Consider the following 25,048-nt stretch of genomic DNA (forward strand, 5'->3'; position numbering starts at 1 on the left):
GTACTAACGAAGTTTTGTTATGTTCTCCTCCTATCGCACTGTCCCCACGCGTCTCCCGAAGCATGTGGCACTTCAGCACAGCAGCATCTGTGACTGCCCCACGAGACTTAGCAACCACCTAGGAACAGCCGGCTCTTGTACAAATACAAAGCAATACGCGAAAGTTCATTATTTTATGACGCGAAGTGAGGAATATAAGACGACACTCACTGTATCTATACACAAAAAAAGAAGCCTAACATGGTGCAAGTAAAATCTATGAAGGCAAAATTGATTCTGAGAATATTAATACAAAATAACCCTTTTAGAAAAAAAGTATTGCTACTTGAAGCGTTTCATCCCTATGAGATGCTAAAATTGAAAGCTCACATCTAGTATGCGACAATCCTTTCTCACGATGTGGCCTGCGCACTAGCAGCACTTCAAAAGGTTGATGGTGCCCCTGGTGAGGGCTCGATAATTCTTTCGGTGAACACTGGGCGTATTTTACGTATAAGTTTATGGCGTGTCGAAAGAGCCATTTTAACGAGATAGCCGTAACGCTCCCGATGTGCAGAGTATTGGGCTTCGTCTTCGTTGTCATCGGCGGCGTCAGCGAAAAAGAGAATGGCCTACCTACCACCTAGATCACTTGACCATGTGACATCATCGCAACCTAGACCAGCGTGGCAGCTGACAAATTGCCTATCCTACTCTGAACAAACATCCCACAGTTGCTGTTGGAGGTTAAAATAACGATTAGTCACGAGCATTTGCTCAGGAGGACAAACCTTGGTCTTACAAACGCGAAAGTTCCTGTGGTTAACACAGCGATGGACCGCAGCAGCGGCGCATGAATTACCCGCCCTAACCCGCGCCACGAATGCGTATTAGGGCGACAATGAACCATTCCGCATATATGGGCATGAACTCGTTAACGCTCTCGCGTCCAACACGTAGGGACGTGTTTAAGTGCCCCTTCTAGGATTACAGCGACAGTGCCAAGCGACCGTACCTGGGTTTATCGCCGTCGTTGTCGTAGTAGTGGTAGTAGTATTTCTAGCAGTATTAGTGGTTGTGGTGGTGGAAGTATTTCCAGTACAAGTAGTAGTAAGTAGTAGCAGTAGTAGCAGCAGTAATGCGTTGCCATTGCTACCCGGAGGATGGTGGTTACCGTGGACGGAGGAGGGCATAACGAGAGCTAAGGATTCTCAACCGAAAGTTGGTTGCCTTAGAACCACGAGGGAATTGGAAGCGTAAAAGGCGCAAGTGGTTAGTGTATGGTATGGGGAGAACTAAGGCGGAAGCGGTGTGCGGTTACCACTGAACCATCCGTAACGTGGTTTACGTAGGGTGAAGACGGAGACTATGCCAATAATGAAGGATGTAGCCCGATCCATCAGCTCTATTTGCTGCTGCTCTTTGAGAAATTCGCCACCCGAGGAGTGGCTTATCTCTTGCAACGCGAAACTGGAGTGGTGGACTAGATAGGAAAGCTGGCCGAAAAGCCATGTGTGAGAAATGTGAAATGCCCTCTAGAACTATACAAATATTACGCTGCTCTCACATTCTGGATCGCAACATATCATGAAATATAAATACCCTAACCGATGTCCCTGAATTTCGCGTTACACAGTGGTATCCATCCTCCTGTATTTTTTTTGTTCCCCTAGTCGCTTAAGATTGTGACAATGAAAGAAGCGATGTATAAAACCCATTTTGCGTTTACAACACAATGAATAAGCTTGAAGTTTAACTGAGAGGTATGCAGCATATGCGATGCGGTTGTCTTTTTGATTTCGACGCGATAATCGGTTCCATCACAAAGCCTGTCTTCAGACAACTCTTCGTTTTTTCTTTCTTCCCGTGAAGGAGCGCTCCGAATTGATACTAACATATCAAATAAGCAAGCTGAATATAAGCACCGCTGCATCCCTAACAATGAGGTCTCATGTTTATAAACCTACACACGTAACTGGAACCAACGAAGAGGAATATTCATTGTACCAGCCTTGTGAAGTCGACAGCGGTACGTCCGACGTTCCACCAGCTTTGGTAAGTAAATATACTCTACAATGATTTCAACACAGATAAAAATAGTTTGTACTTGTTTCCTTTTTTCTTTTCTTTCAACGCTGCATATGTGTATGAATTTCATCAGCCGCGTGCCCACCAGCACCTGGCGTATATGTCCGGTGTCACAGCGCTATATTTAGAGGTGTGAAAACTTCGGTCTAGGAAGTAAAAAATAGCATCACCAACTTGTGTCTGTTGCCTGAGCCACTGTGCCATCTTTCAACGTAATTTTTCTTCTTTGAAGTGCTTTCGCAGAATTAAACTAAATGTAATTTGGTTAGTCTGCACTGACTGTGATAACTGTAGCATGCAACCTGCGTGGTAGCGCTGTTCTATCTTGTACTTTAGAGGTATTTGCACAAAGGTCACACAAACGCCGTGGGAACATTAACCAGTACGCGCTGCAAAATGGGACAGCGAATGGAAGGCAGATGGACCTTAACTTCGGTATTTTCTGAAACCTGTGAAGCTGCGCATGCAATGTTGTATTTGTGCGTACGTAGCTCTAATATTCAGCCTGTACCTGGGCTTTTCATACTTGCGCTGATCGCCTGGTATCCCTACGTCTTAAAATGGGAAACCTAATCCGCCGGCTTGTTTTCTTCACGAAAGCACTGTGTCTAACGTGCTACGGGGCTACCGACTAAGAAGGTGAAGTATATTGTGTTGTGGAAGCGATAAAAATCTCGAATGCATCATCAGAGCACAGATCTCATACATTCCTTGGAAGGCTACTCATTCTCATCTGCTTTCACCACGTCAATTTGAACACCTCCGAACTACGCTCTTTTTGTTACCGCAGTATATTTTCATGATGCCTCTTAGAATTAATGTGGGCGATGTTGTCGCGTGTAGTTTTGCTTACCCTGCTTTTTCTTCTCAAAGTACTGGAACAATTTCCTGGGTGCAGGATGTGATTTTAACGCAAAGTAATTTTTCCTGCTATTAGATAGAAGCCATGAGCTAAGCCATTGCCATTCAAGAGATTTCTGTGTTGGGCTCATAAGCTGGCTTCATAACTATCGTCATGCCGGTAGCTTCTGCTAACTTACCGCATCGAGTTTTCCAGGGGCATGACAGGAAACGATGTATTCTGAATTGCTGAGTGTGCTGCCAAAGCTGTTTTGATAGGCGGCATGAAGGTACGCGGGTTGGTGCGCTGTGTTACAGTTTTCGTCTTTCAGGAACTATGGAAAAAAAATTGCTTCTTGGAGATGCTTGCGGAGAGAAAATCCTAACAGCTCAACAGGGCACGCACTGCGGCGGAGGAAAAAATGTTTAGCTTGCAGTAGCAAAGGGGCAAGTGCTGGCACGAGTGATATTAAGCATGTAGGCTCTATTTCAATTGCTATCCGGTCTTGCTGCGGCGCTCGAAATCAGCAACTTTGATGGCATGTATTCCGAAAATAAAACCTTAAACTTTTGCAATAGAAGAGCGGAAGACTGGCTGCACAAGAACAACCAACAAAAAGCGTCAAAGGTCTTTGCGAATAAGTTGTTTTCTGCCTTCCGGGGGCGAAGTGTGTGCTATAGCAATCGGCAGCAGCAGGGAATAAGAAAGTATGCGTACAGCGGTTCTCCAAACATGTCAGACGTAAGCGCTGTGAGTATGAGCCAAGCATATTCGTCACCTCGTCGCTGCTAGCTCAGTTTTTGCTGCTGATGAGTAATCCGGTGCTTTGAAGCAGAAAACTTCCTATCTGCCTTTCCTTGCCAACACAAAGAAAAAAAGCTGAAACACCTTGACCGATGCCAGTGTTTTATATTGAAAGAAATGTGTTTCGCACTAGAAGAAATAATATTGTATAAGCTTGAGCGGAAGCCGTACCACACGTTGTACGAGTAGAGGCTGGGGGGAACTGTGTGTCAATGGACACGTGTCTTAATGACTGTTTTGTCAAGAAGTAGGCCTTGAATAGAGTGCTATGCTCTAGGTCTTGTCAAAGCTTCCTGTGCGAGTGCTTTAGAAAAATACAGGCGCACTTTTTATGAAAAAGGTGCCTCATTTTCATTTATTGAATCCTTAAGTGCGTTTCGATAGTACGAAAAGGAGGTGAGCACAAACAATGTGCATGAAAAGACTGCTACGAGCTCGAAAAACGAATGATTGGCTAATGAAAAAGAAAATTAACGAAAAATACGCAAAATATATTCTTATGCGCTACCTACAGAGAGAGAAGAAAAAACAAATAAAATAAGTACATTTGCGACCAGCAAGAACAGGCTCGCAATATTCGCACTGGCCTTCAGTACAGCTTGACTTACCTGGCTAAATAGATCATGTAAAAGTGTTACGGACGGGCAGGGTTGATTACTGGGAATCCTCTCGACAACGCTGGAGCTGAAGATTCGCCGGCCAGCCTTACTGAATTCGAGAATCACCCATGAACAGCACGCACGGCAGCCATGAGCATCACCGCCCACTTAGTAGCACTACTGCGAGCCGCCGATCTTTTCAGCAAAGTCTAGGGAAGACGTGGATAAGTGGCTCAACAATTACCAGCGGATAATATAAAAAAAAATGCCGACGACTACGTTACATCCCAATGCAAAATTTGAGCGCAGCTCATCCGGTGTTTGAGCTTTTCGATAAATTGAGGCAAATAATTCGAGCAAGACATATATGTACAATTACACACTTCTTGTTATTTTTCAAACATATACCCTCTTCAAAAAACATTGAACCAAAACTTCTTGACTGTAATGAAAAGTTTTATGGTAGGAGAAATAGATGTATATATGCTCGTCGTTTTGCACCAATGCCTGGTTCTAAAGGACGAGGTCTATGCTAGTATTTCGCGAGGTTGTCACAGACTTGGCAGATGTTACGAGCGAGAGGAACAGGATGTTCTCCCGCATAAGTGGTAAAAAATTCCTGTTTGTCTTTATATCTACATTAATGTCCCCACCCACGCAGCCACGTGGTGGTCGGCAGCGAGACCGGCCGCACGCCATATCAGCTTTGCTAATGATCGCTGTTAATCGCTGTCCTCCACTCTTTTCCCAAGTAAGCTTTGCACCATTGTCTCCGGCAACCTGAGCGGCATCCGTGGACACTACATTTGTCAAGGTGCGCTCAATTTTGTTCAAATTTCAGTGCATTTAAGACTTCGGCACGCCTGTGCGGCGCTAAGCCTAACGGTGACAAAGCCTGCGCCGGCCGCGTTCAGGGATTACCGACTACGGCGGTCCCAGTCTGATGTGCACACCAAACCATCCAGGGATTTTTGGAGCGCCGCGTGTCGGCAGTGGTGCCTCGGACAGCGGATCGCCGTGCGTGCCAGCCCCGCCTTGCGCGCGTGCGCGGCGAATCGTGTGCGCGAGGAAGGCACGAGGAGCGGAGAAAGCACGAGGAGGTGGTGGTGGTGAAAACATTGATTACAAATGAGCAGGAGGTATATTTGGATCAGCCCGTAAGGGACCGATCCTTACAAACACTAGGTGGAGGTCCACAGTATGGGACCCCAGTGGCGGTTGCCGCCGCCCGGGCGCGCCCGACTAAGGCTTGTTGGGCCTGTAAGTCGTGGCAGCCGAGCAGGGTCGCCTCCCAGTCCTCCTGGGTTGGGTTGGGGATGGGGGGAATAGCGGGGTTGGAGGGGCAGGCCCACACCATGTGATAAGTGTCAGAAGACACTGCACTACAGTGTGGGCAGCTGCCGCTAAAGGAGGGGTCAAAATGTTTTAGCGCTCCCGGGTACAGCAATGTATTGGTGAGAAGACGGAGAAGGAGCCGCTCATCCGCCTTCTTCAGGCCTTTACATCGGCTAGGGTAAAGGCCATGACAATTTTGATAATATGTTGTAATATCTTTGAATGTATAGACCGGATTAAAATCGGGTTCCTGATCGGACGAGGAGGAGAAAACAGCCCGGTGAGAGAGCGCGCGGGTGGCTGCGTCTGCTGCCTCGTTTCCTGCCAACCCCTGATGAGCAGGGGCCCATATGAGGTAACGGTGTGCGGGGTCCGTATCCCGTATGCAATTTTGGTATATTCGATAGGCTAGGAAGGGAGTCCAGCCTTGTTCGACGTTCCGACAGGCCCCTCGCGAGTCGGTGATTATGTATTTTGAATTGGAATGTGAGGCCGCGAGAGGAATCGCGACCTCTTCTGCTTTTGTTGCACTGCGAGCTCTGAACGTTAGGCCGTTAACTGTGTTGCGGTTGTGAACTACCGCGGCCGTGTACCATCCCCCGTGGTGAGGGCCGGAGGCGTCCACGTAGTATACACCTGTTTTGTTGCCATAATATCGGGCTAGCGCTTCCGCTCGTGCCAGGCGCCGACCATTATGGTCTTCATGTGACATGTTTGCTGGAAGAGCCCGCACGTGGTGGGCACATCTCCACAGTTCCGGGATGCGAAACCTGTCTTGCATTGGAGGGGTGTGTTGGATATGGAGTCGAGCAAGAAGGCGGCGACCCGACTCTGTTAGCGACAAGCGCGTGTACTGGTTTGTAAGGAGCGCCTCCCGGAGTTCCCGGAAAGTATTCACCATCCCAAGAGCCATAAGCCGGCTGTTTGAAGGAGTGATGGGGAGGTCAAGGGCACGTTTAACAATTTTGCGAAGGATGACCTCAAGGGCGTCCTCCTCTTGTTTCCGTAGGTGGAGATAAGGAGTCGAACAGAGAATTCGACTAGTTACGAAGGCGTTTGCCAGCCGCAAGGCATCCTTACTTCGTAACTCTCCGCGTTTGTTGGAAACCCGGCGGACCATGCGGCCCACCTGGTCCCCCACCTTACGGAGTTTGGCCAATGTAGTGTCTGGCCGCCTGTGTTTGTGGATGTAGAGTCCGAGTACCCGTATCTCATCATTTTCGCGTATGGGACCACTCTCAAGAGAGAGAGATATTTTAGTTGTGCACTTCTCTGAGGGGCGGAGGTGCACAAATTCCGATTTTTGAGGGGAACATTGAAGACCGCAGCGGCGGGCGTAGCGGTCTACTATCGTCACCGCTGTTTGCAGGCTGGTTTCAATGTCTCCTGTGCTGCCCTGCGTGGCCCACAGAGTGATGTCATCGGCGTACAGGGCGTGCTGCACGCCGGTGACACCACTCAGCTGGGCCGGCAGGTGCATCATGGCCAGATTGAAGAGCAGCGGGGAAAGTACCGCGCCTTGAGGGGTTCCCCGCGTGCCGAGTAGGTAAGGACCATGGTCTCTATCTTGAATTCGAATGTAGGATTGACGATCTATTAAAAATTGGCTTATGTATTGGAATGTATTGAGGACACCGTCGGTGTGATTAGGTTAGTGAGTATGATCTCATGTGTTACATTGTCAAATGCCCCTTTAAGACCCAAGGCGAGTACTACCCGGTCATTATGGGGGCATTCGAGGGGGTCAAGGACTTTCCGATTGAGTTGCAGGAGGACATCCTGTGCGGATCTGTGTGGGCGGAATCCGAACATGGTGCTCGCAAAGACTTGTTTGTTTTCAAGATATGTAGATAATCGATCCCGCACCATCGTCTCCATTAGTTTGCCCACACATGAGGTGAGAGAGATGGGGCGGAGGTTATCTGTGTCAATTGGTTTGCCAGCTTTAGGAATAAAAGTGACCAAAGCCGTTTTCCATTCGATTGGCAGGGGGGTGTCCCCGCGCCAAATCGCATTGACGTATTCCAGGAGCGGCTGGTATGCCAAGTCGGGCAGGTTCGTCAAAAGCTTGACGGTGACCTTATCCCGTCCTGGCGCAGTGCCCCGTTTCATTTTGGCGAGAGCCGCCCGCAGATCATGGAGCTGGAAAGGTTCATCCAGCTCCGTGTTCTCTCTGCCTGCATAAGAGTACGCAGATCCACGGGGGTCTTGGGCTGTACACAGATATTGGTCCCGAAGTTTCTGTGCCAGTTGAGTCGTGTTGCCAGAAAAAGTGTGCAGGGCTCGGTGCTAATGTTTTTGTGTTTCGGTTCGTGTTTGTGTTGGGTCGATTAGGGCTCGAAAGAGACGCCACGTGTTTCGGCTGGACATTTGTCGCGCGGCCGTGTTGCATCTATCTACCCAGTTGGTGTCGGCGAGTTGGGCCGCGTACTCTGCCGCTTTCTGGGTAAGCTCGGCAATTCGAGCTTTAAGCTTTCTATTGTGTTTCTGGCGTCGCCAACGGCGGACGAGGCTGCGACGGGCTTCCCAGAGGTGTAGAAGGTGGTTATCCACGTCCGTGACCGCCTCTGAGAGCTGGATGTGTGTTTCATGCGAGGAAAGGTGTGCCAGCAGCTGTTGGGACCATGCTGTATAGCCTTGCGCGGAAATGGGTGTATTATCAAGTGAGTTAAAATTTTGCCTGAATTTCGTCCAATCTGAGATATGGGCTTGTGTTCTGGGACGCTTGAGGGGGCGTGTGCGTAGTGTAGTGTTAATGATGCAGTGGTCGCTACCGAGGGTCTCCCCGGTGTTGAGCCAGTCTGCGTGTCGTATGTTGCGAGTGAAGGTTAAGTCCGGGCACGTATCCCGTGTCACGGAATTTCCTAGCCGGGTTGGGTGGACAGGGTCCGTGTGGAGGGTGAGGCCCAAGTGGACGCAAGCTCCGCCAGCTTACGCCCGCGCGACTCCTCCTTGCGATACCCCCACTGCTGACTGGGAGCGTTAAAGTCGCCCACAATCAGCAGGGGATCGCGGCCCGCTACTCTTAGCGCGCGGCTAAAGAGGTCCGCAAAAGTAACTCGCTTTAGTTTGGGAGAGCAGTACACGTTGAGTATATGCTACGGTGGGTCCCTGCGGCGGACTGGTAGGAGGGTCACCATTACATAAGAGTACTCTAGTTGGAGGTCGAGATCCACTAGGTTGGCTGTGTAGTCTTTGTGAACGAGAAGACAAGACGCGGGATCCTGTTGGAACGTCGTGTAATTTGAAATTGTGGCGCCCAGGCCTGGCTCTTGGAGGGCAACCACGGCTGGTAAGGACTCGAAAGTTTCAAGGTAGAGGCGGAAATTGGCCCGCTTAGTGCGGTCCTTAAAGCATCTACACTTCCACTGTGTTATTGAAGTTGACATGGCCGAATTGGATATGGCAGAACTCCTTTGATTAAGGTGTCTCGCCATGATTTAAAATTCTTGGGGGGAGGAGGAGGGATTGGGTGCCTCAGAGCCAGCTACTTGCGCCATCAAGGGGGTGATGACGGAAGGAGCGGGGCAGCTGTTCTCATTGTCCTAATCAATAATCAGACGGTTGAATTTTGAAGGGCGGGATACGTCCCTAATGGGTCCCGTCCGACGAAGGAGGCGGGGTTTGTCCGAGATGTGTTTTGAGACCACCGCGGGGACGGCAGATTTGACCTTTGTCAAGATCTGGTCCATGGCGGTCTCGATCATATATCGCAATTTAGAGGTTAAGCGCTCCTCCATCGCAGAGATGGCTGTCACGAGGGCAGGCGAGATCTCCGCGTCGCTCTCCATTGCGTCCGAGTTCTGCGGGCTCGGTGCGGCGGACGCCAATTTTGACTCTAAATTTTGAATTTTGTTGAGCAAAAGCTCATTCTGTGCCCGGAGCACGTCTATCTGTTTTTTGTACTCCGCGTCGAGTGCGGAGACGATTACGGGGGAGGGTGAGGGATGGGAGCAAGAGGAGGCGATCTCAGCCCAGCTGCTCACCTGTTTGTCGTGTTGAGGTGCTGATGCCCGGGCGTCGGCAGCGCCAATTGTCTTGAGGGCCGGGAAGTGGCCAGTGTCTCTGCCGCTGGGCGGTGGAGGCGCCGTCTTCTTCCCGGGCGCTGGCTTCACCGACGGTGAAGAAGGTGACGATGTCTTGTGGTCGGTGGCGTGAGCACCACGCGGCGTTCCGCCACCGGCACCTGGTTTTGAATGACTTGGCTGCTTGCCAGGTCTCTGGTTTTTTGGCACCTCTGGGCGTTTAGCCTTGGGGCCATACAGCTTGAGCTGCCGGAATTTTCCCGTGCAGTCGCGGGAGTTGGTAGCGTGGGCTTGCCCACAGACTGCACAGGACAGAGTACATTCATGCGGCGCCTTGACTCCGTCGACGGTCGGCGCCGTTTGGCCACACAGGCCGCACTTTTCATCCGGGCAGGGGCAGGTGTCTGCTCGGTGGCCCACAGTGCCGCATCGCACGCAGGCCGGAATGGTTCTCTTGTACGCAAGCACAAGGGTCACCTCAGAGTTATAGTGCACATATCGCGGCACCACGTTTCCCACGAAGGTAATCGACGCGACGTCGGATTTGCCAAGCTTGCGGATATCGGCAAGCTCTCCAGCACGCCACTGGATCTTGTTTTGGAGGGACTCACTGGTCTCGTGCTTGGCCACGGTGATGACGCCGCGGCACACGTCTCCAGTGAGTTTGAACTGGACGTACATAGAGAACTGGCCCTTCGGTGATGTTAGTTGAAAATCCCGCAGGAGCTTGTCCGCGACGTGCGGCTCTCTGGTGCCTGCGACGATGAGGTTTTGCTCCCATGTGGGGAGCAGGCTGAGGGATGCTGCGGCCTTGGCGCCCAGGTAGGCCGCGAACGCTGCTCCCAGCTCGCCATGTTGGTAGACATCCCTCAGAGCGACGGTCACCCGCGGCTTCAGGATGATCACGATGTCTTCTGGATAAAGACGCGGCAGTGGCTTTGGTTTCCAAGAGGGTCCCGTCTTAGACTGGGCCCCTCCGTGAAGCGCTGCAGCGCGCGCAGCAGCGTTGTCCCGTGTTGAGCGGCCTGCCGACGTAGCGTCCGCTTTCTTCGAGGCGGCGTCCCGCTTTCGGGAGCGGCGTTACACTAGTTTGAAGAGCCTCGGGTTCTCGATGGGCGCAGAATCCGGACTCTCAGGCTTTGGAGCTGAGGGAACCTCGGACCAGGCCATGGCGTCCGGGTCGTAGCCGCGTTGTACTTTTTGGGCAGCCATCTTGACACGGGTGGGCGACTCACTCACGGCCGAGCGTCGGCGTAGGCGTTACGCCTAGCGCCGTCGCCACGAAACGCAAGTGAAGATCGGCCCTAAAATGCGTAAATGTTGCCCCACCTGTGTGTGAGTGGTGTCCACAGGTAGCTGTCGACTTCGCGAAGACACACGCGGCTGCGTTGACGGGGTTCCGGCCGAGGAACCGTGGCTCCAGCCAAAAGTTGGCGGAGACGATGCGCTGTACGTCCACTCTCTCCGCGCGCTCACAGCGCCCCCGCGCACGAGGAGCAAACCGAGGTGTAGATGAAGACACCGCAGAACAAGTCTGGGCATTCAAGCGTGGAAGTGGCAGCTGTCAGACTTAGGGTCTGTGCTGCCGTGGACTTCCCTTAAATCAGCGACGCAGGCCTGCTGCGTCACTTTCGAGGTCGGAAGAGGCAGAGGGATTGAGGGTCTTTGCTGTCGAGGCTTCCTTGGATAGACAGCACCACCCTACGGTGTTTTGGAACGCCGTCGACAGGACCTGGATATAGTTTTCCTGCTGCAGCTGCCCAGTTCTTGGGGGCGGCTGACAGGAGTTCGTCAGCGTCTCCTGTGCTCATCTCGGTTCCTCACCTCCTGGCTGTTTACCAGCGTCTCCCCGGAAGCAACGCAAGTGACGCATCGCAAGTCGCCAACCCGGGTCCTTGCTGCCTGCAAGGCATTCCCGCTCCACCTGGGACGCTTTGTATACGGTGAACTCTCTCCTTATCTGTACTGTTTTGCGCGTGTCTAGTGTTTGTTTTCTTTGGTGCTTTCGTTTTCTTTATTGGCTCCTTTCCTTCCAAGTATAAACGCGGCTTCGTTTTGTTTTGTTTGATTCTTTCGTTTTTTTCTTGGAACCTGCACGCGAAAGCGTTCCCCTTCAGCAGTCGGGGACGCGTCACTCCAATTCGCGACAATTTTGCGTCCGCGCGACAGGATGAAGCCGTGTTTTTTTTCTTTATTTCGTGGTTCCCTAAAAAGAAACGATGGCAACGCCAAAGGAATTGGTTGAATTAGGCAAAGAGTTGTGGTTGAGAGATGCCGGGCTGCGTTCGTGGGCTGCCTCTGAGCAGGAGGAGGAGAGCGCTGCACGTGCAGCCGAACGCGGGCATGCAAAGTCGCTAGCAGAGGCTGAAGAGCGGAGATTGCAGCTCCAATTAAGGCTCGCAGAAGCTGTTGGAGGTAATCGAGAACCTGCACCGGGGCCCTCAGTAGCAGTTAGCAAACACAAGTTGATCCCGCCTTTCGACGATCGCAGGAATGACTTAGATACATACCTCAAACGTTTTGAGCGTATAGCAGAAGGGCTCGGCTGGCCTAAGGAAAAATGGGCTACCGCACTCAGTATGTCTTTCCCTGGGGAGGATATCCGTGTGTTCGGTCGAATATCCAGCAGAATCATTGGATTACGATAGGGCAAAACAAGCCCTGCTCCAAAATTTTAAGGCGAAAGCCTTTAATCTGTCATCGTTGTAAGCAGCAGTTGTCGACAGAAATGTCACGCTTTTCAGTTGGTCGAAACGGTCGTGACGTCACAGTGCGCGAATTTCAAACAGGGCCAATTGTACTTCGGCTAGTAACCAGGCAACCAATTGAAGGGATCGTATAGTGATGCTCCAAATAAGTGGGACTGAGCTTAGTTAATTGCTTAATTAGCCTAATTAACTTTTCAAGTCCGGTCATATAAATAAATAAAACCGAGTAAGAAATTGGTCGAGCTCGGGAATCGAACACCGGTCTTCGGAGTGTGAGACGAGCATGCTATCCACTCCGCCATGCCAGCTCGATGGTTTCGGAAGAACAAAGGTGCGTCTAGTGAATACGGTGTCTTCGCTTACTTCCATCCTCCTCCCTTCTCTTTCGGCGAGGTTTAGGTGTCCACCGAGATATGAGAGACGCATACATTTCCTTTCCTCAAAAACCAATTTGCTGACGAGCTAGGCATAGAACCGAATGGGCGATGGCGTTCCATGCACTCCTGGAAGCGTTGCAAGACGCTGTAGCGTTCCACTCTTAGAGGCGAAGCTTAACATCTTAACCACACATCAGTGACCACACTTTAGATCAAAAAAGTGCCCCCCTGAGTTTTGACCGGTGTCCACCGAGATATGTGAGACAGTTACTGCGTAATTTCCTTTCCTCGAATACAATTATCATTTTCTTCATTACGGGCCATCTTTGTCTTTCTTCTTCCACTCCCACTTCCTCCCTTCCTCTACGGTGCGGTTAAGGTGTCCACCGAGATGACAGAGAATTACTGCGCCCTTTCCTTTCCTCAAAAACTGTTTAAAGGGCAAGGCATCGCGCCGAACGGGTGGTGGCGTTCCGTGGACTCCCTGGCAGCGCTACAACACGCTGTCGCGTTCCACTCCTAAATGCGAAGCTTAAGCATCATTAATTAGCAGTTAATTAGTATTTAGGCACAATGCAGTAATTCACCATTAATGAGTGATTTGTCGTCACTTAGTAATTAGCACTCAATTACATGTGACGCCACCAGTGCCACAGAAGCAGTCAAAGGGGTGCGGAAAACGCTTTCGCCTCTACGCACTTTAGACAGTCAAAGTGCCCCCTAATTTTTTTCGTTTCACAGCAGAGGGTTATCGCGAAAGGTTTCCTGAAAGTAAGCGCCTTCATAAAGCAACAGGCAATTTTTTTCACAGAACCGTTCGAGGTGGCCATTCCGAAAGAGAAGTATGCTCCATCAAATAGAGTCATTAAGGTGCCTCATTTGAAATCGTTTATGACATAAGGCTGCCGCCTGTCACTCAAAGCCAAAACAGCTGTATTGCGTTTATTGCCGGAAACCAGGGCATGAAGTAAGTTCTTGCTCAAGAAAGCAAGAAAATCAACAGCAGTCGTCACGTTGTGTTCAGCCAGAGAGTGTTGCGCCTGAAGCGATGTCTACAACAGCAGATATGCATGAACCAGCTAAGGATAAGGTGGTGGTCGGACTTGTCCGGAAAATTCTGCAGACGCGCAACACATGCCTGTCCTAGAGGGAGAGCTTCGTGGCGTACCCGTACGTGTTTTACGGGACACAGGGAGCAATACAGTGGTTGCGTGGAGAGCACTAGTTCCTGACCCAGCTCTCTCCGGTTCGAGATCTACTATGTTCCTCATTGATGGTAGTTGTGTGGAAGTTCCCAAAGCAGAAGTCTATATCGCTTCCCCTTATTTCACTGGGACGGCCCTGGTGAAGTGTACGGAGACACCATTGTACGCTGTCATATTTGCAAATATACCAGAGATCCGTGAGCCATCAAATGCACATAATAATTGGACGAAATTAAACCCCGTTCCTAAATTACACCTTGGCATAGTCAATGACAAGGTAGCCTGCGAAAATGGCGAGAGCGAGGGCCAAAAAGTGGCACTGGCTGGAAAGGAAGCTTCTGGACAAAGTAAGGAAAATACCGCTTTGAGCGTCCCGTGCAGTTCACCAAGGAGGAGTTAGAAAAAGAGCAAAGAGAGGATGGTTCATTGAAGTCGTGTTGGCTGAAAATAGAAAAGGTGTGCTATGGTAAACACGGCAGTTCGCACTCGTATTCTGTTGAAAAGGGTTAGCTCTACCGCCTCTATCATCCCGCCTCTGGCAGAGTGGTTCGACAGGTAGTACTTCCAAAGTCTTGGTGGTGGTGGTGGTGGTGGTGAAAAATATTTATGGGCAATTAAATTTTTACAGAACGGTGATCGGGGCAGGACCCTATTGGCCCTTTCCCCTCACAGTACTAGGTGGAGCCCCTATTCCGGGGCCCCATTGGCAAGCAACGCCGCCCGCGTCCGTTGAACCAAGGCCTTTTGGCTCTTTAGATCTTGACAGCCGAGCAGGGCCGCCTCCCAGTCCTCTCTGGTGGGGTTGGGGTTGGGGGGGATAGATGGGTTAGATTGACACGCCCAAACCATGTGGAAGGTGTCAGAGACCTCACCACAGAACTGGCACGTGCCATCAAATGATGTATTGAAATGTTTAAGCACCGCCGGGCACAGTACAGTGTGCAGATCACAGGTATTAAGGCTTGCCCACGGTAGCACGTTGGCGGAGCATCAGGGCATTAAGAAGACTACAGATCGAGTTCTGGAAGAATTTTACTGGCCGGGAGTGCAGGAGGAGATTAAAAGGTATGTCAGTTCATGCGACACCTGCCAAAGGACGTGTCCGAAGGGCAAAATAGGGAAGGCTCCATTGGGACGCTCCTCATCGACACTCCTTTTGATATGGTCGCTGTCGATATTATCGGTCCGCTTTTGCCCACATCGGTGAAAGGGAATAGGTATATTCTCACGCTCTGCGATTTCGCCACGCGGTATTCCGACTCCGTGGCTCTGACAAAGGTAGATTCAGCAACTGTGGCAGAAGGTTTGGTGGAGATGCTTTCAAGAAAAGGTTTTCCGCGTCTATTCTAACCCGTGAGGAGACTGCCGATGCATCGCACATCAATCTCACTACGCTCACCCCATCGTGTTCTACATCGACTCCTTCCTCTACAAAACTGTTTCTCCGCTCCATCGACACAGATCTTCCTCCGCCATAGCGCACGCATCTTCTCCACTTGCTCCACCAGCTCTGCGCCTCCTTTTACTGTCATCACAGCTCACTGGGCCAAACGTCGGCTGTCACAGATCGCATCGACGTAAGGGCGCAAGCTCCTCTACGGCAGCGCTCCTATCGTGTGTCGGCAAGCGAGCGCCAAGTTATTGAAGATCAAGTCGACCAAATGCTCAATAGCGGCGTCATCCAGCCCTCAAGAAGTCATTGGGCTTCGCCAGTTGTGCTTGTCAAAAAGAAAGACGGCTCCATCTCTTTCTGTGTAAACTACCACCGCCTTAAGATCACGCGCAAGGACGTCTATCAACTGCCACGCATTGATGACGCGCTAGACTGCTTGCAGTGTGCGGAAATATTTTCCTCTTTAGATTTACGTTCCGGGTACTGGCAAGTACCCATGGAAAAGGCCGATTACCCAAGACAGCTTTTGTAATACCTGACGGCCTATGCGAATTTGCTGTCATGCCTTTCGGTCTTTGTAATGCTCCCGCCACGTTTGAGCGGATGATGGATACCATTCTGCGTGGTCTCAAGTGGGAGACCTGCCTCTGTTGCCTTGATGACATGGTCGTGTTTTCGCCTGACTTTGACACTCACCTCTACCTCCTGAAGCACGTTTTGACCTGCCTCTCTGACGCCGGCCACTAGCTCCACTTAAAGAACTGTCATTTTGCCGCACGCCAACTTATTATTTTAGGCCATATTGTTTCCAAGGATGCTGTCCGTCCGGACCTGGTTAAATTTCGTGCTGTGGCTGCGTTTCGTCGACCTACTTCAATCAAAGAACTGCGCAGCTTCCTAGGACTGTGATCATACTTCTGTAGGTTTATATGCAACTTTTCTTCAATTGCTGCACCTTTGACACAACCTCTGTCCGGAAGTTCCAATCTTTCGCACTTTTCCCAAGTGTGTGACGACGAATTCAATTTCATGCGCCGTATCCTCACCGCACCGCCGATACTTCGCCATTTCGACCCGATCGCACCTACCAAGCTCCATACTGACGCCAGTGGGGTAGGCCTCGGCGCCGTACTCGCCCAACGCAAATCCGGTTTCGTCGAATACGTCATTGCCTATGCCAGCCGCAGGATCACAAAGGCTGAACTAACTACTCGGTCACTGAAAAAGAGTGCCTAGAGATACTTTGGGCCCTTACCCAAGTTCTTCCCTTACCTATATGGCCGCTCGTTTGATGTCGTGACCGACCATCATAAGCTCTGCTGGCTTTTCTTCCTAAAAGACCCATCCAGTCGCCTCGCGAGGTGGGCCCTTCGCCTATTGGAATACGATATCCGCGCCGTGTATTGTACTGGACGCAAACATCAAGACGCGGATGCTCTATCCCGCCTTTTAATTTCATCCAATATTTCGAGCCTTTACACCTTCGACCCCTCTTCACCGACGCTTCACATCAGCGCCATGCCTTCGGCTCAGCGTACCGACCCGTGAATCTCTTCTCGTATTTACTTCCTCACCAGCCCTACGGCTGCTTCGCCTTCGCGTGCTCCTCGCTGCCATGCTTCGCATTTCTCAATTCGTGATTACCTCCTTTATGGCCGCAACTACAGCTCAGAAAACCGCACGTGCTTTTTAGTTATACCTCGTTGCCTTTGCTCGGAAGTCTGCGCGAATTTTCACGCTGGGTCGCTGCGCGGGTGAAGAGCAAGAAATCGAGAGAAAAACAGGGTTCTCTCCAGCTACATGTTTGGGCCAATCAGCCACCGGGATGCTCCCAAAGATAGCACCCAAAAGGCAGTCCTTCCTCATTGGTCGAAAAGGGCGGCAATCTGTGCTCACGACTGTATTTAAGAGCTCCCGCCTCCTTTGTTCAGAACATTGCACAGTCTGATATCTCTTGGCATGTAGCGTGTATTTCGCTGCTGCATGATGTCACGATCAAGCGAAACAACCCTCTCTAATGTCTCCAGTGCTACAGTGTACTTGGTAAGAGGCGTAGTGGACCCCTTTAGCGTTAGGGGAAATTCTTATGTTTTCGCATATGGCGGTCTTTCTAGCTTCCCATATGCTGAGAGGCTGCCAGACACAAGTGCAAGAAGTGTTGTTGCGGCTCTGAGCGCTATGTTTGCTTCTTACAGTATTCCTGTTGAACTGTGCACCCCGATAATGGGCCCTAATTTCCAAGCCAAGAGATCTCGGCCTTCGCTAAAGAGTACGACTTCGCACACGTCACGTCTAGTCCACACTAACTGCATTCTAACGGCCTTGCAGAAAGTGGTGTGGAAGTTGCTAAGCAGATAATGAAGGAAACGCAGGGTGCACGGCATGACTTCTGGCCTGCCGATCAGTGCTACTGGTCAATCCCTCTGGAAACGTCTTGAAGGACAGGCGCCTTCACTCTAACCTCCCGGATTTTGGCAGCATCAAGACTACTGAGGTCAAGAAGCACCGCAAGACACTAGAAGGATAGCCCTGGCCTCCACTATCTAAAGGAGGCGTCGCCAGTTTGCGAGACGCAACATGTTCGCAGAAAGAGAAGGAGGCTTGAAAAGCCGCCCCGAGGTCCTACCACACTATAACATAATGTCGTCGTGTTTTTCGGCGCAAGTGCCGACACGCGCTTCATTCCGGCGAGCAGTATACTGAAACAATTGACGATGACACCGACGGCGACTGTGCTGTTTTGGCAGAGTCAAATGCGACGAACAGAGAGAGTGCGACACTAGAGCCTTCTATCACTGAAAATGCAACACCCCTGCAGCCGCTGGGCTGCGTCAGCAACTTCCAGCCTATGGTACCACGCCTTCGGCTTCAGTTGCCCTTCCAGAGAGACGCTGACCTGCCTCTGCTCTGAGGAGATCGACTGGCACCGTGAAACCTCCCCAGCATCTTCGTTATGATGCTGCTTTCAATCAATTACCCTGAACTTGAACAAATATCGCGTGATGACCTTGGAAGGGTGCGTCCTGCTTGCGTAACAACTTCATGACAATGTGTCTGACAAGCGCCGTGCGCAAGCCGCGCTATTGCGTGTGCAATAAATGCGATGTCTCGCAATAAACGTGCGTTCTTGTTCTGGCCATAGAGTAAGAACAAATAAGAGAGGACACTCTCATAGACCCCAGCGGCCCAATCGATTGTGGCGCACCTATCGGTTGATGAGATCAACAGGCCCAGACTTCCTCTTTCGGTTTCACTGACGCAAATTGTGAATTGCTTGCCTGCCACTAAAAACGATTTAAAGGCACCTAGCCATTGGTGAAGCTAAAACGCTAGATGAAGCAGCTGGCCCACACTTCTTGTTTTGGTTTCACTGCAGCGAAATTCAAATTGCTTACGCGCCACCCAATCGATCCTTGCGCACCAAGCGGTTGGTGAAAGGAAACGCCACGCACTTCTTGTTTCGATCTCACTGGCGCAAATGTCAAATTGCTTGCACGTTACCCACGTTTGGCTGTGGCCGGAGGCGGACAAAATGTCTTGCTTATTCCCTTGTGCGAATTTCGCAGTACCGAAATTATTTTACTTAAGAACTGAACAATAAAACAGGCAGTTATGGACTCATAAATCAACAAGGGCTCTTTCCGTCTGGCGGGCTTGTCCCTGTTCGGAGCAAGTGGTAATTCAACATGCAGTATTTAGTAAACAGTCGGAGCGTCGAGGAAACTGTTCATTCCAGGGCAATATAAAGAATTAGCATATAAGAGCTGCACACAAACCGAGGCCAGCAGAGTACAGAAAGGCTAGATATAATTTAACCCCTGTTCCTTAATATAGGCAAATCTTAAAGTATTAACTGGGAAGACAAAAGACAGGTATTTAACATATCGAGAGAAAAAGAAGACAGGTAGTCAACACATCGCTAGTGCTTGTAGAAAAAAACAAGCTGGGTGTTCTCAAATGATAGTGCTTTGCAACTGGCGCACAAAGTGAAAAGTAAACGGTGCTAAAACGTCGGCAAGGCATCTGCCTCTCTTATGTACCACCTTATCAGAAGTTTAGACTATTGAGTGGCTTGACAGTCATCAGTCGTTGGCAGGAATGCAAATATCCTGAAGGCCAAAGGAACTGTAGTTCTCACACCTCCGGAGCGTTATGACCTTAATTAATGCTACAAGACATTATTTCACGATTGAGAAGCCAACACTTTCGGCTCTTTACTCCTGGAAAAGGCTGTGCACAGTGTGTTCTCTTTCATAAGCAATGAGTAATAATAGGGAGGAACCTCCAGCGCACCACCGCAGGTTGCAAGTCGGAGGATTATTACAAAAAGTTCGACTAGTTACGAGCTCGACGCAAAGCTCGACCATGATAGGAGTAACAAGATGAAACGTACACACATTAAAGTATGATGCTTACAACAATGTTTATAATTCATCTGAAAACATTCCAACATCAGAACTGATCTTGCTATCAACGTGCGATTTGAGCTGAAGCGCACACAGCGATCAATCTACCTCCACCAAATACCCACAGTTCACCCATAAATGCTCCACAATAATAAAATGCACATCAGATATGCATTCTAATATGTTTTCAAGGTGTTGGAAATCACGTCAAAAAACTGCACTGCAGTGTTCTGGCTCTTCGGAGAAGGTATATGTTTGTGCAAAGCACTTTGTAGCCTTTAAACTTGACATGTTGCACACCAGAAACCGTAGATTGAAACCGAACCTTACCTAAGTTTCGATTAACCAAACGCGCATGCCAGCACAAACGTAATTTGGAAAACATGAAAATCGCGAACTCGCGGCAAATGGAGATACAAAACATCGCAGACCTTTTGGAGATGTGCAGTGGCCTCAATTAATACAAGGAAGCGCGATTGAAGCAGCTGCACATAAGCTAAAGCTTTGTGGAGACGAATTGCAGACACAAGCCGTCGTCGGGTCTCCCCAAATATATTTGGCTGGACGCGCTCAGCCAGGCGGGAGCGGGACAGCGTGCCGCTGTAATGCAGTTAAGCAGCCACGAAATCCAGTCTGCGCGTGCTTGGCAGGCGTGCTGGGGATGCAGTCGTCTTCTGCGGCCGGACCCCGATGGCACGCTAATGGACCCCCCTGCTAGCGATGAAGCCATGAGCGAGGTGTAAACGGCGAAAAGCTGATGGTCTTGGCTCAAATAGTTCGCGACGAGGAATGGTACGGTCGGGAGGGAAGGCAGCGGCACAGTTTGCGATGACGTCGGTGTCAAGGTGAGCAGGTTTAAGGAAGTCAATTGAGATTGTGTCCTCCCGGCCGTTGATGAGCAGGAGAAAGTGCTTAGGAGCACGCCGGAGCACTTGGTACGGACCATCGTATGGTGGCCGTAAGGGCGGGCGTACGGTGTGGTGGCGAACAGAGATGTGAGTGCACCGCTGAAGGTCGGGGGGGAGGGGGGGGGGGGGCATGAACACGACGAGAATACTGGCGCTCACGGGGGGGGGGACGACCGTGTTCATAGCTCTACGTACACGGTAGGCGCAATCTGAGACGTCAGCACGCCTAGGTGGCGAGGGCTCGAAGAATTCGCCAGGGACGCGGAGAGTAGTATGAAACGTTAGCTATGTTGCACAGGTTGAAGAATCACAGCGAAGTGCGTTGCGGAGACCAAGCTGGACGAAGGGTAGGCGCTCAATCCATGGCGAAGGAAAAGCGGGTGCCATAAGGGAAGCTTTCAACTGCCGATGAAACCGCTCAATGACACCTTTATAAATCGGGAGGTAAGAGGTCGTCTTGATGTGATTGACGCCGAGGAGCCTATTATAGGTTGGCAAATAAGGCGGAAAGAAATTTACAACCTCCATCAGTCGTAATGGTGGAAGGGACACCGTAGCAGCTGATCTAGATTGCCATGAATGCTCTTGCGATCGACTCCGACGTTAAATCCAGAAAGGGCGTTGCTTCAGGCCATCTCATGAACCTGTAAATGCAGGTTAACAGGTAGCGGTGGTTCCCGCAAGTAGGAAGGGGACCGACAATGTTGACGTGCAGGTGGCTGAAGCGGGCGTCCGGAGACGGGAACGTGCCAATCGGAGTCGCAGTGTGTCGATGCACCTTGCTTTGCTGACAGTTCAGGCACGTGCGCGACCAGCAGCGAACGTCGACGTTGATGCGAGGCCAGACATAACGAGCCGTGACAAGGCGCTGTTTGCGTGGATGCCAGGATGGGCCGAAGATAGGAGTGCATCAATGACGGTTCGTCGGGATGCTGGAGGCAAGTAGGGGCGAGGGCAACCGGTTGACGTATAAGAAACGAGGCGAACGCCGCATTCAGGGATCAAGACGTCCTCCAACACCAGAGAGGTGTTGAGCGTGCGAAACCGTTGCAACTTGGCATCGGCTCGTTGAGCAGCAGCCATAGTCGTGAAGTCGATGACTGGCCGTCCATTGTCCGTCGCATTGACTTCAACACGAGAAAGAGCGTCGGCAGCTATGTTGCTCTTGTAGCTGACGTGACGTATGTCGCAGGTAAATTTGGAAATATAGTCGGGCTGCCTGATCTCGCGAGGAGTGTAGGAGGTACTGCTGGAAGCGAGAGCGGACTTGAGAGGTTTGTTGTCAGTGAGGATATGAAATATGCATCCCACGAGAAAATGATGGAAGTGCTTCACGGCTAAATATATTGCTAGCAGCTCTCGGCCGACGGTGTTGTGGCAGCATTCAGGGGGCGCAAGCTTTTTGGAAAAGCAGGCGATTGGCTGCCAAACACCAGCGTCGAACTGTTGTAAGACCACGGCGACAGCAGTGTCCGATGCACCAACCATGTCGGACCCGGGCGCGTCACATTTAGGATGAACCGGGAGCGTCGCGTCGGCAATGGCTGCTTTGATGCCGCTGAAGGCGCGGTCAGTGGCATCGGTCCAAGTGACAAGAGCGGTCGGCTTGCTGTGGCCCGAGAGAAGGGCTTGGCGAGGCTGCAGTATTGCGGCGCAGCGAGGAATGAAGCGGCGATAATAGTGGGCGAGGCCAAGAATTTCGCGCAGTTGTCGGGTGGTGGTGGGCCGGGGAAACTCACTGATGGCGGTGACACGGGCCGGTAACACGCTAATGTGTGACGTGACGCGCAGTTGTCTTGCGCGTGTCTTTTTTATTTGATTAGTGTTATTTTATTTGTGGAGCGTGGTTGTCTTCCTTCAGTGCATGTTTTTCCTCATCTATTAGTTGTGTGATTGTATTTCTGTTATTATGTGTACTTTCGGCCAAATGAGCAGTAGATATTGTGTCCCCCCCCCCTGCAATAATGCCCTTGGGCGCTGCAGGTATCTGTAATAAATAAATAAATAAATGTCATGGGCGTTAACGCGATGGCCGAGAATGTCCGACTCAGCAACGCCGAACTCGCTTTTCGGTCCGTTGACAAGATCAAAACGGTTTGGGCCTCTGCCATAGGGCTGAAGACGAGAATGTCGTCCAAATAGACAAAGCAACACGTGAAGACGCGTAGTACTTGGTCAACAAAGTGGTGAAAAGTTCGGGCCGCATTGCGAAGACCGAAAGGCATCCTCAGATATTCAAACATGCCAAAAGGTGTAATGATGGCGGTCTTCGGGATATTCAACAGCTCCACATGATTCTTATGATATGCCTTCACAAGATTGTTTTTGCTGAATATGTGCATCCATGTAGGACCGAGGTAAAATCCTCGATGTGGGGAATCGTGTAGCGGTCAGGAACTGTGGCCTTGTTGCGAGCCCAGAAATCGCCGCACGGGCGCTAGTCGCCGGTCTTTTTCTGCACTGGAGGAGGGACGGATGAAGCCAAGCTCTCGCATAGGCTAAAATTCTTGTTTGGTGAAGGCGAGGCGATCCGGAACAAGGCGACGTGCTCGAGCAAACACGGGAGACCTAGTTGTCACTATATGATGAGTCACGCTGTGAGCGACCGGTGCGTGAAGGGACAGGGGTCGGAGACATCTTTATACTCGGCGATAATGCCGCACGCGCTCAGCCAGGCGGGAGCGGTACTGTGTGCCGCGGGTATACAGTTAAGCAGGCACCTGATCCGGTGTGCGCGTGCTTTGCAGGCGTGCTGGGGCTGTCGTCGTCTTCTCCGACCGGACCGCGATGACGCGCCATAGCTTATTTCGACGGCACAATCAAATTGCCAGTTTGCTAGGCACGTGGTACGCTTTCAGAACAGTGAAATGCTGGTGGGGACTGTTCACAGCCTCACTGTCGTCTTTCAGTAACTGAAGTCATCTGCAAGCATTAACTGAGTTCCCAACAGGGATCTTTATCAGAAAGCCAGCCACATAATAAGCTGCAAAGTCATCAATAATTTCAGAATTATCATCACTTGCAAGTTCAAAAAGGTCCTACTGAGGGAGTATGGGGAGAGCTCACGAAGAAGGTCATATCCATCGTCTTCCACATTTTCATGTTCGGATAGCTTGATCAGCTTTCTGATGCAGATAAGCTTCAGACCAGAAATAAATTGCGACACATTGGGGTTTGTGTTACAACCTTGTTTCTGTCTGATATGACCAAATGTGTTTTCAAGCGGATCCTGTTGGAGTCTACACGTGAGCAGGTATTCAAAGCCGTAGTTTTATGAGATGTCATCCCAGAGCTGACACAGCCGAAAATGTAATCTGCCACCCAGCAATTGTTTGCTGCTGACGACTGCCATCGACCTTCCATGATGCAACCCAAGGAAGTTGGCCTCAAAGGAAGTCAGTCAACTCGGAATGCCCCTTCTAAATGCATGGTGCAGCTTTTGCAGATTGTTTTCGTACGCGAGCTATTCAGGGAATCGAAAAGCTAATCCTTGCGGCCACAAAATTGTGCCGTAGCCATGGCTCAAGCAGAGGGCTCGTTTGCATACACCATCGCCATGATTGCAATGGAGACGGAAGCACTGAGAACCTGCACTGCTGTTTTGATCTTCATATTTGCAAAAGGTCTGTTAAAGCTGTACTTTTCTGTTTACTTTGAAAACAACTGAGACCGCAACTCATGTGTGGATTCGTAAACACTGACAATGTGTGACCAGTCAACAATGTCGTTGGACATTATGGCATATTTTTTTAATACATTGTGGTACATCAAATATAAAATACATCGGCCTACTGTTAACTTCAAAAAAAGGCTTTTCAATAGTAATGCCTAGCCGGTTAGCGAGACTCACATTTCAAGTGTCCTCGTCACAAATAACAGCTTTCACTGCAGTCTTCTAATGTCTGCAATCAGCGACAACTTTGGGTTGTGTATGACAGACGATGGTGTTATGTGAACCCTACAGTAAAGTCTACCGGTTGGACCCACCTTCTAGAAACATCAGCAAAGAGAACAACCATAGCCCTCTCAGCAATGGTCGAAGTGCGATCAATACCATCGTCTGTAAAAGCTTGTACAGTGTCCTGTATGACGTCATAGCTTATATTTTTTTAGTGCTATTTCATCAAAAATTAGAGAACAAACTCGGTCACGTTCGTTCCAAGTTTGCGTACTTGCTCCTATGAAAGGAATCATTCCTAGAATGATCCCTGGTATCGTTTTAACATTGGCTAGCCACCTTAAGGAAGGTTGGTTGGGAAGAGAAAGATATGGAGCCAGAAATCGGCATGTTCACGGGCCACGAAAGTTTTAAGTGCAGAGAAAATTTCTCTAACCACAATGGAAATCTCTTGCATTCTCTTTTTGGCCTCAATCGAACAT

At 50.4% G+C, this 25,048-nt stretch overlaps 1 protein-coding gene across 1 annotated transcript in view; it reads left to right on the forward strand.

Annotated features, from left to right (window-relative positions):
• The first annotated feature begins 433 nt into the window (after window positions 1–433).
• Window positions 434–25,048, forward strand: part of LOC149326887 (uncharacterized) — a 72,424-nt gene continuing 47,809 nt past the window's right edge. The window contains exons 1-2 of the mRNA XM_089564716.1: window positions 434–445; window positions 1,852–2,034. Coding sequence (XP_089420842.1) covers window positions 434–445; window positions 1,852–2,034 — 195 coding nt within the window. The remainder of the gene's footprint in view (window positions 446–1,851; window positions 2,035–25,048) is intronic.

Source organism: Amblyomma mixtum, chromosome 10 (genome assembly GCF_055824585.1).
Source record: "Amblyomma mixtum isolate Tamu chromosome 10, ASM5582458v1, whole genome shotgun sequence".
In the NCBI taxonomy this organism is placed as follows: domain Eukaryota; kingdom Metazoa; phylum Arthropoda; class Arachnida; order Ixodida; family Ixodidae; genus Amblyomma; species Amblyomma mixtum.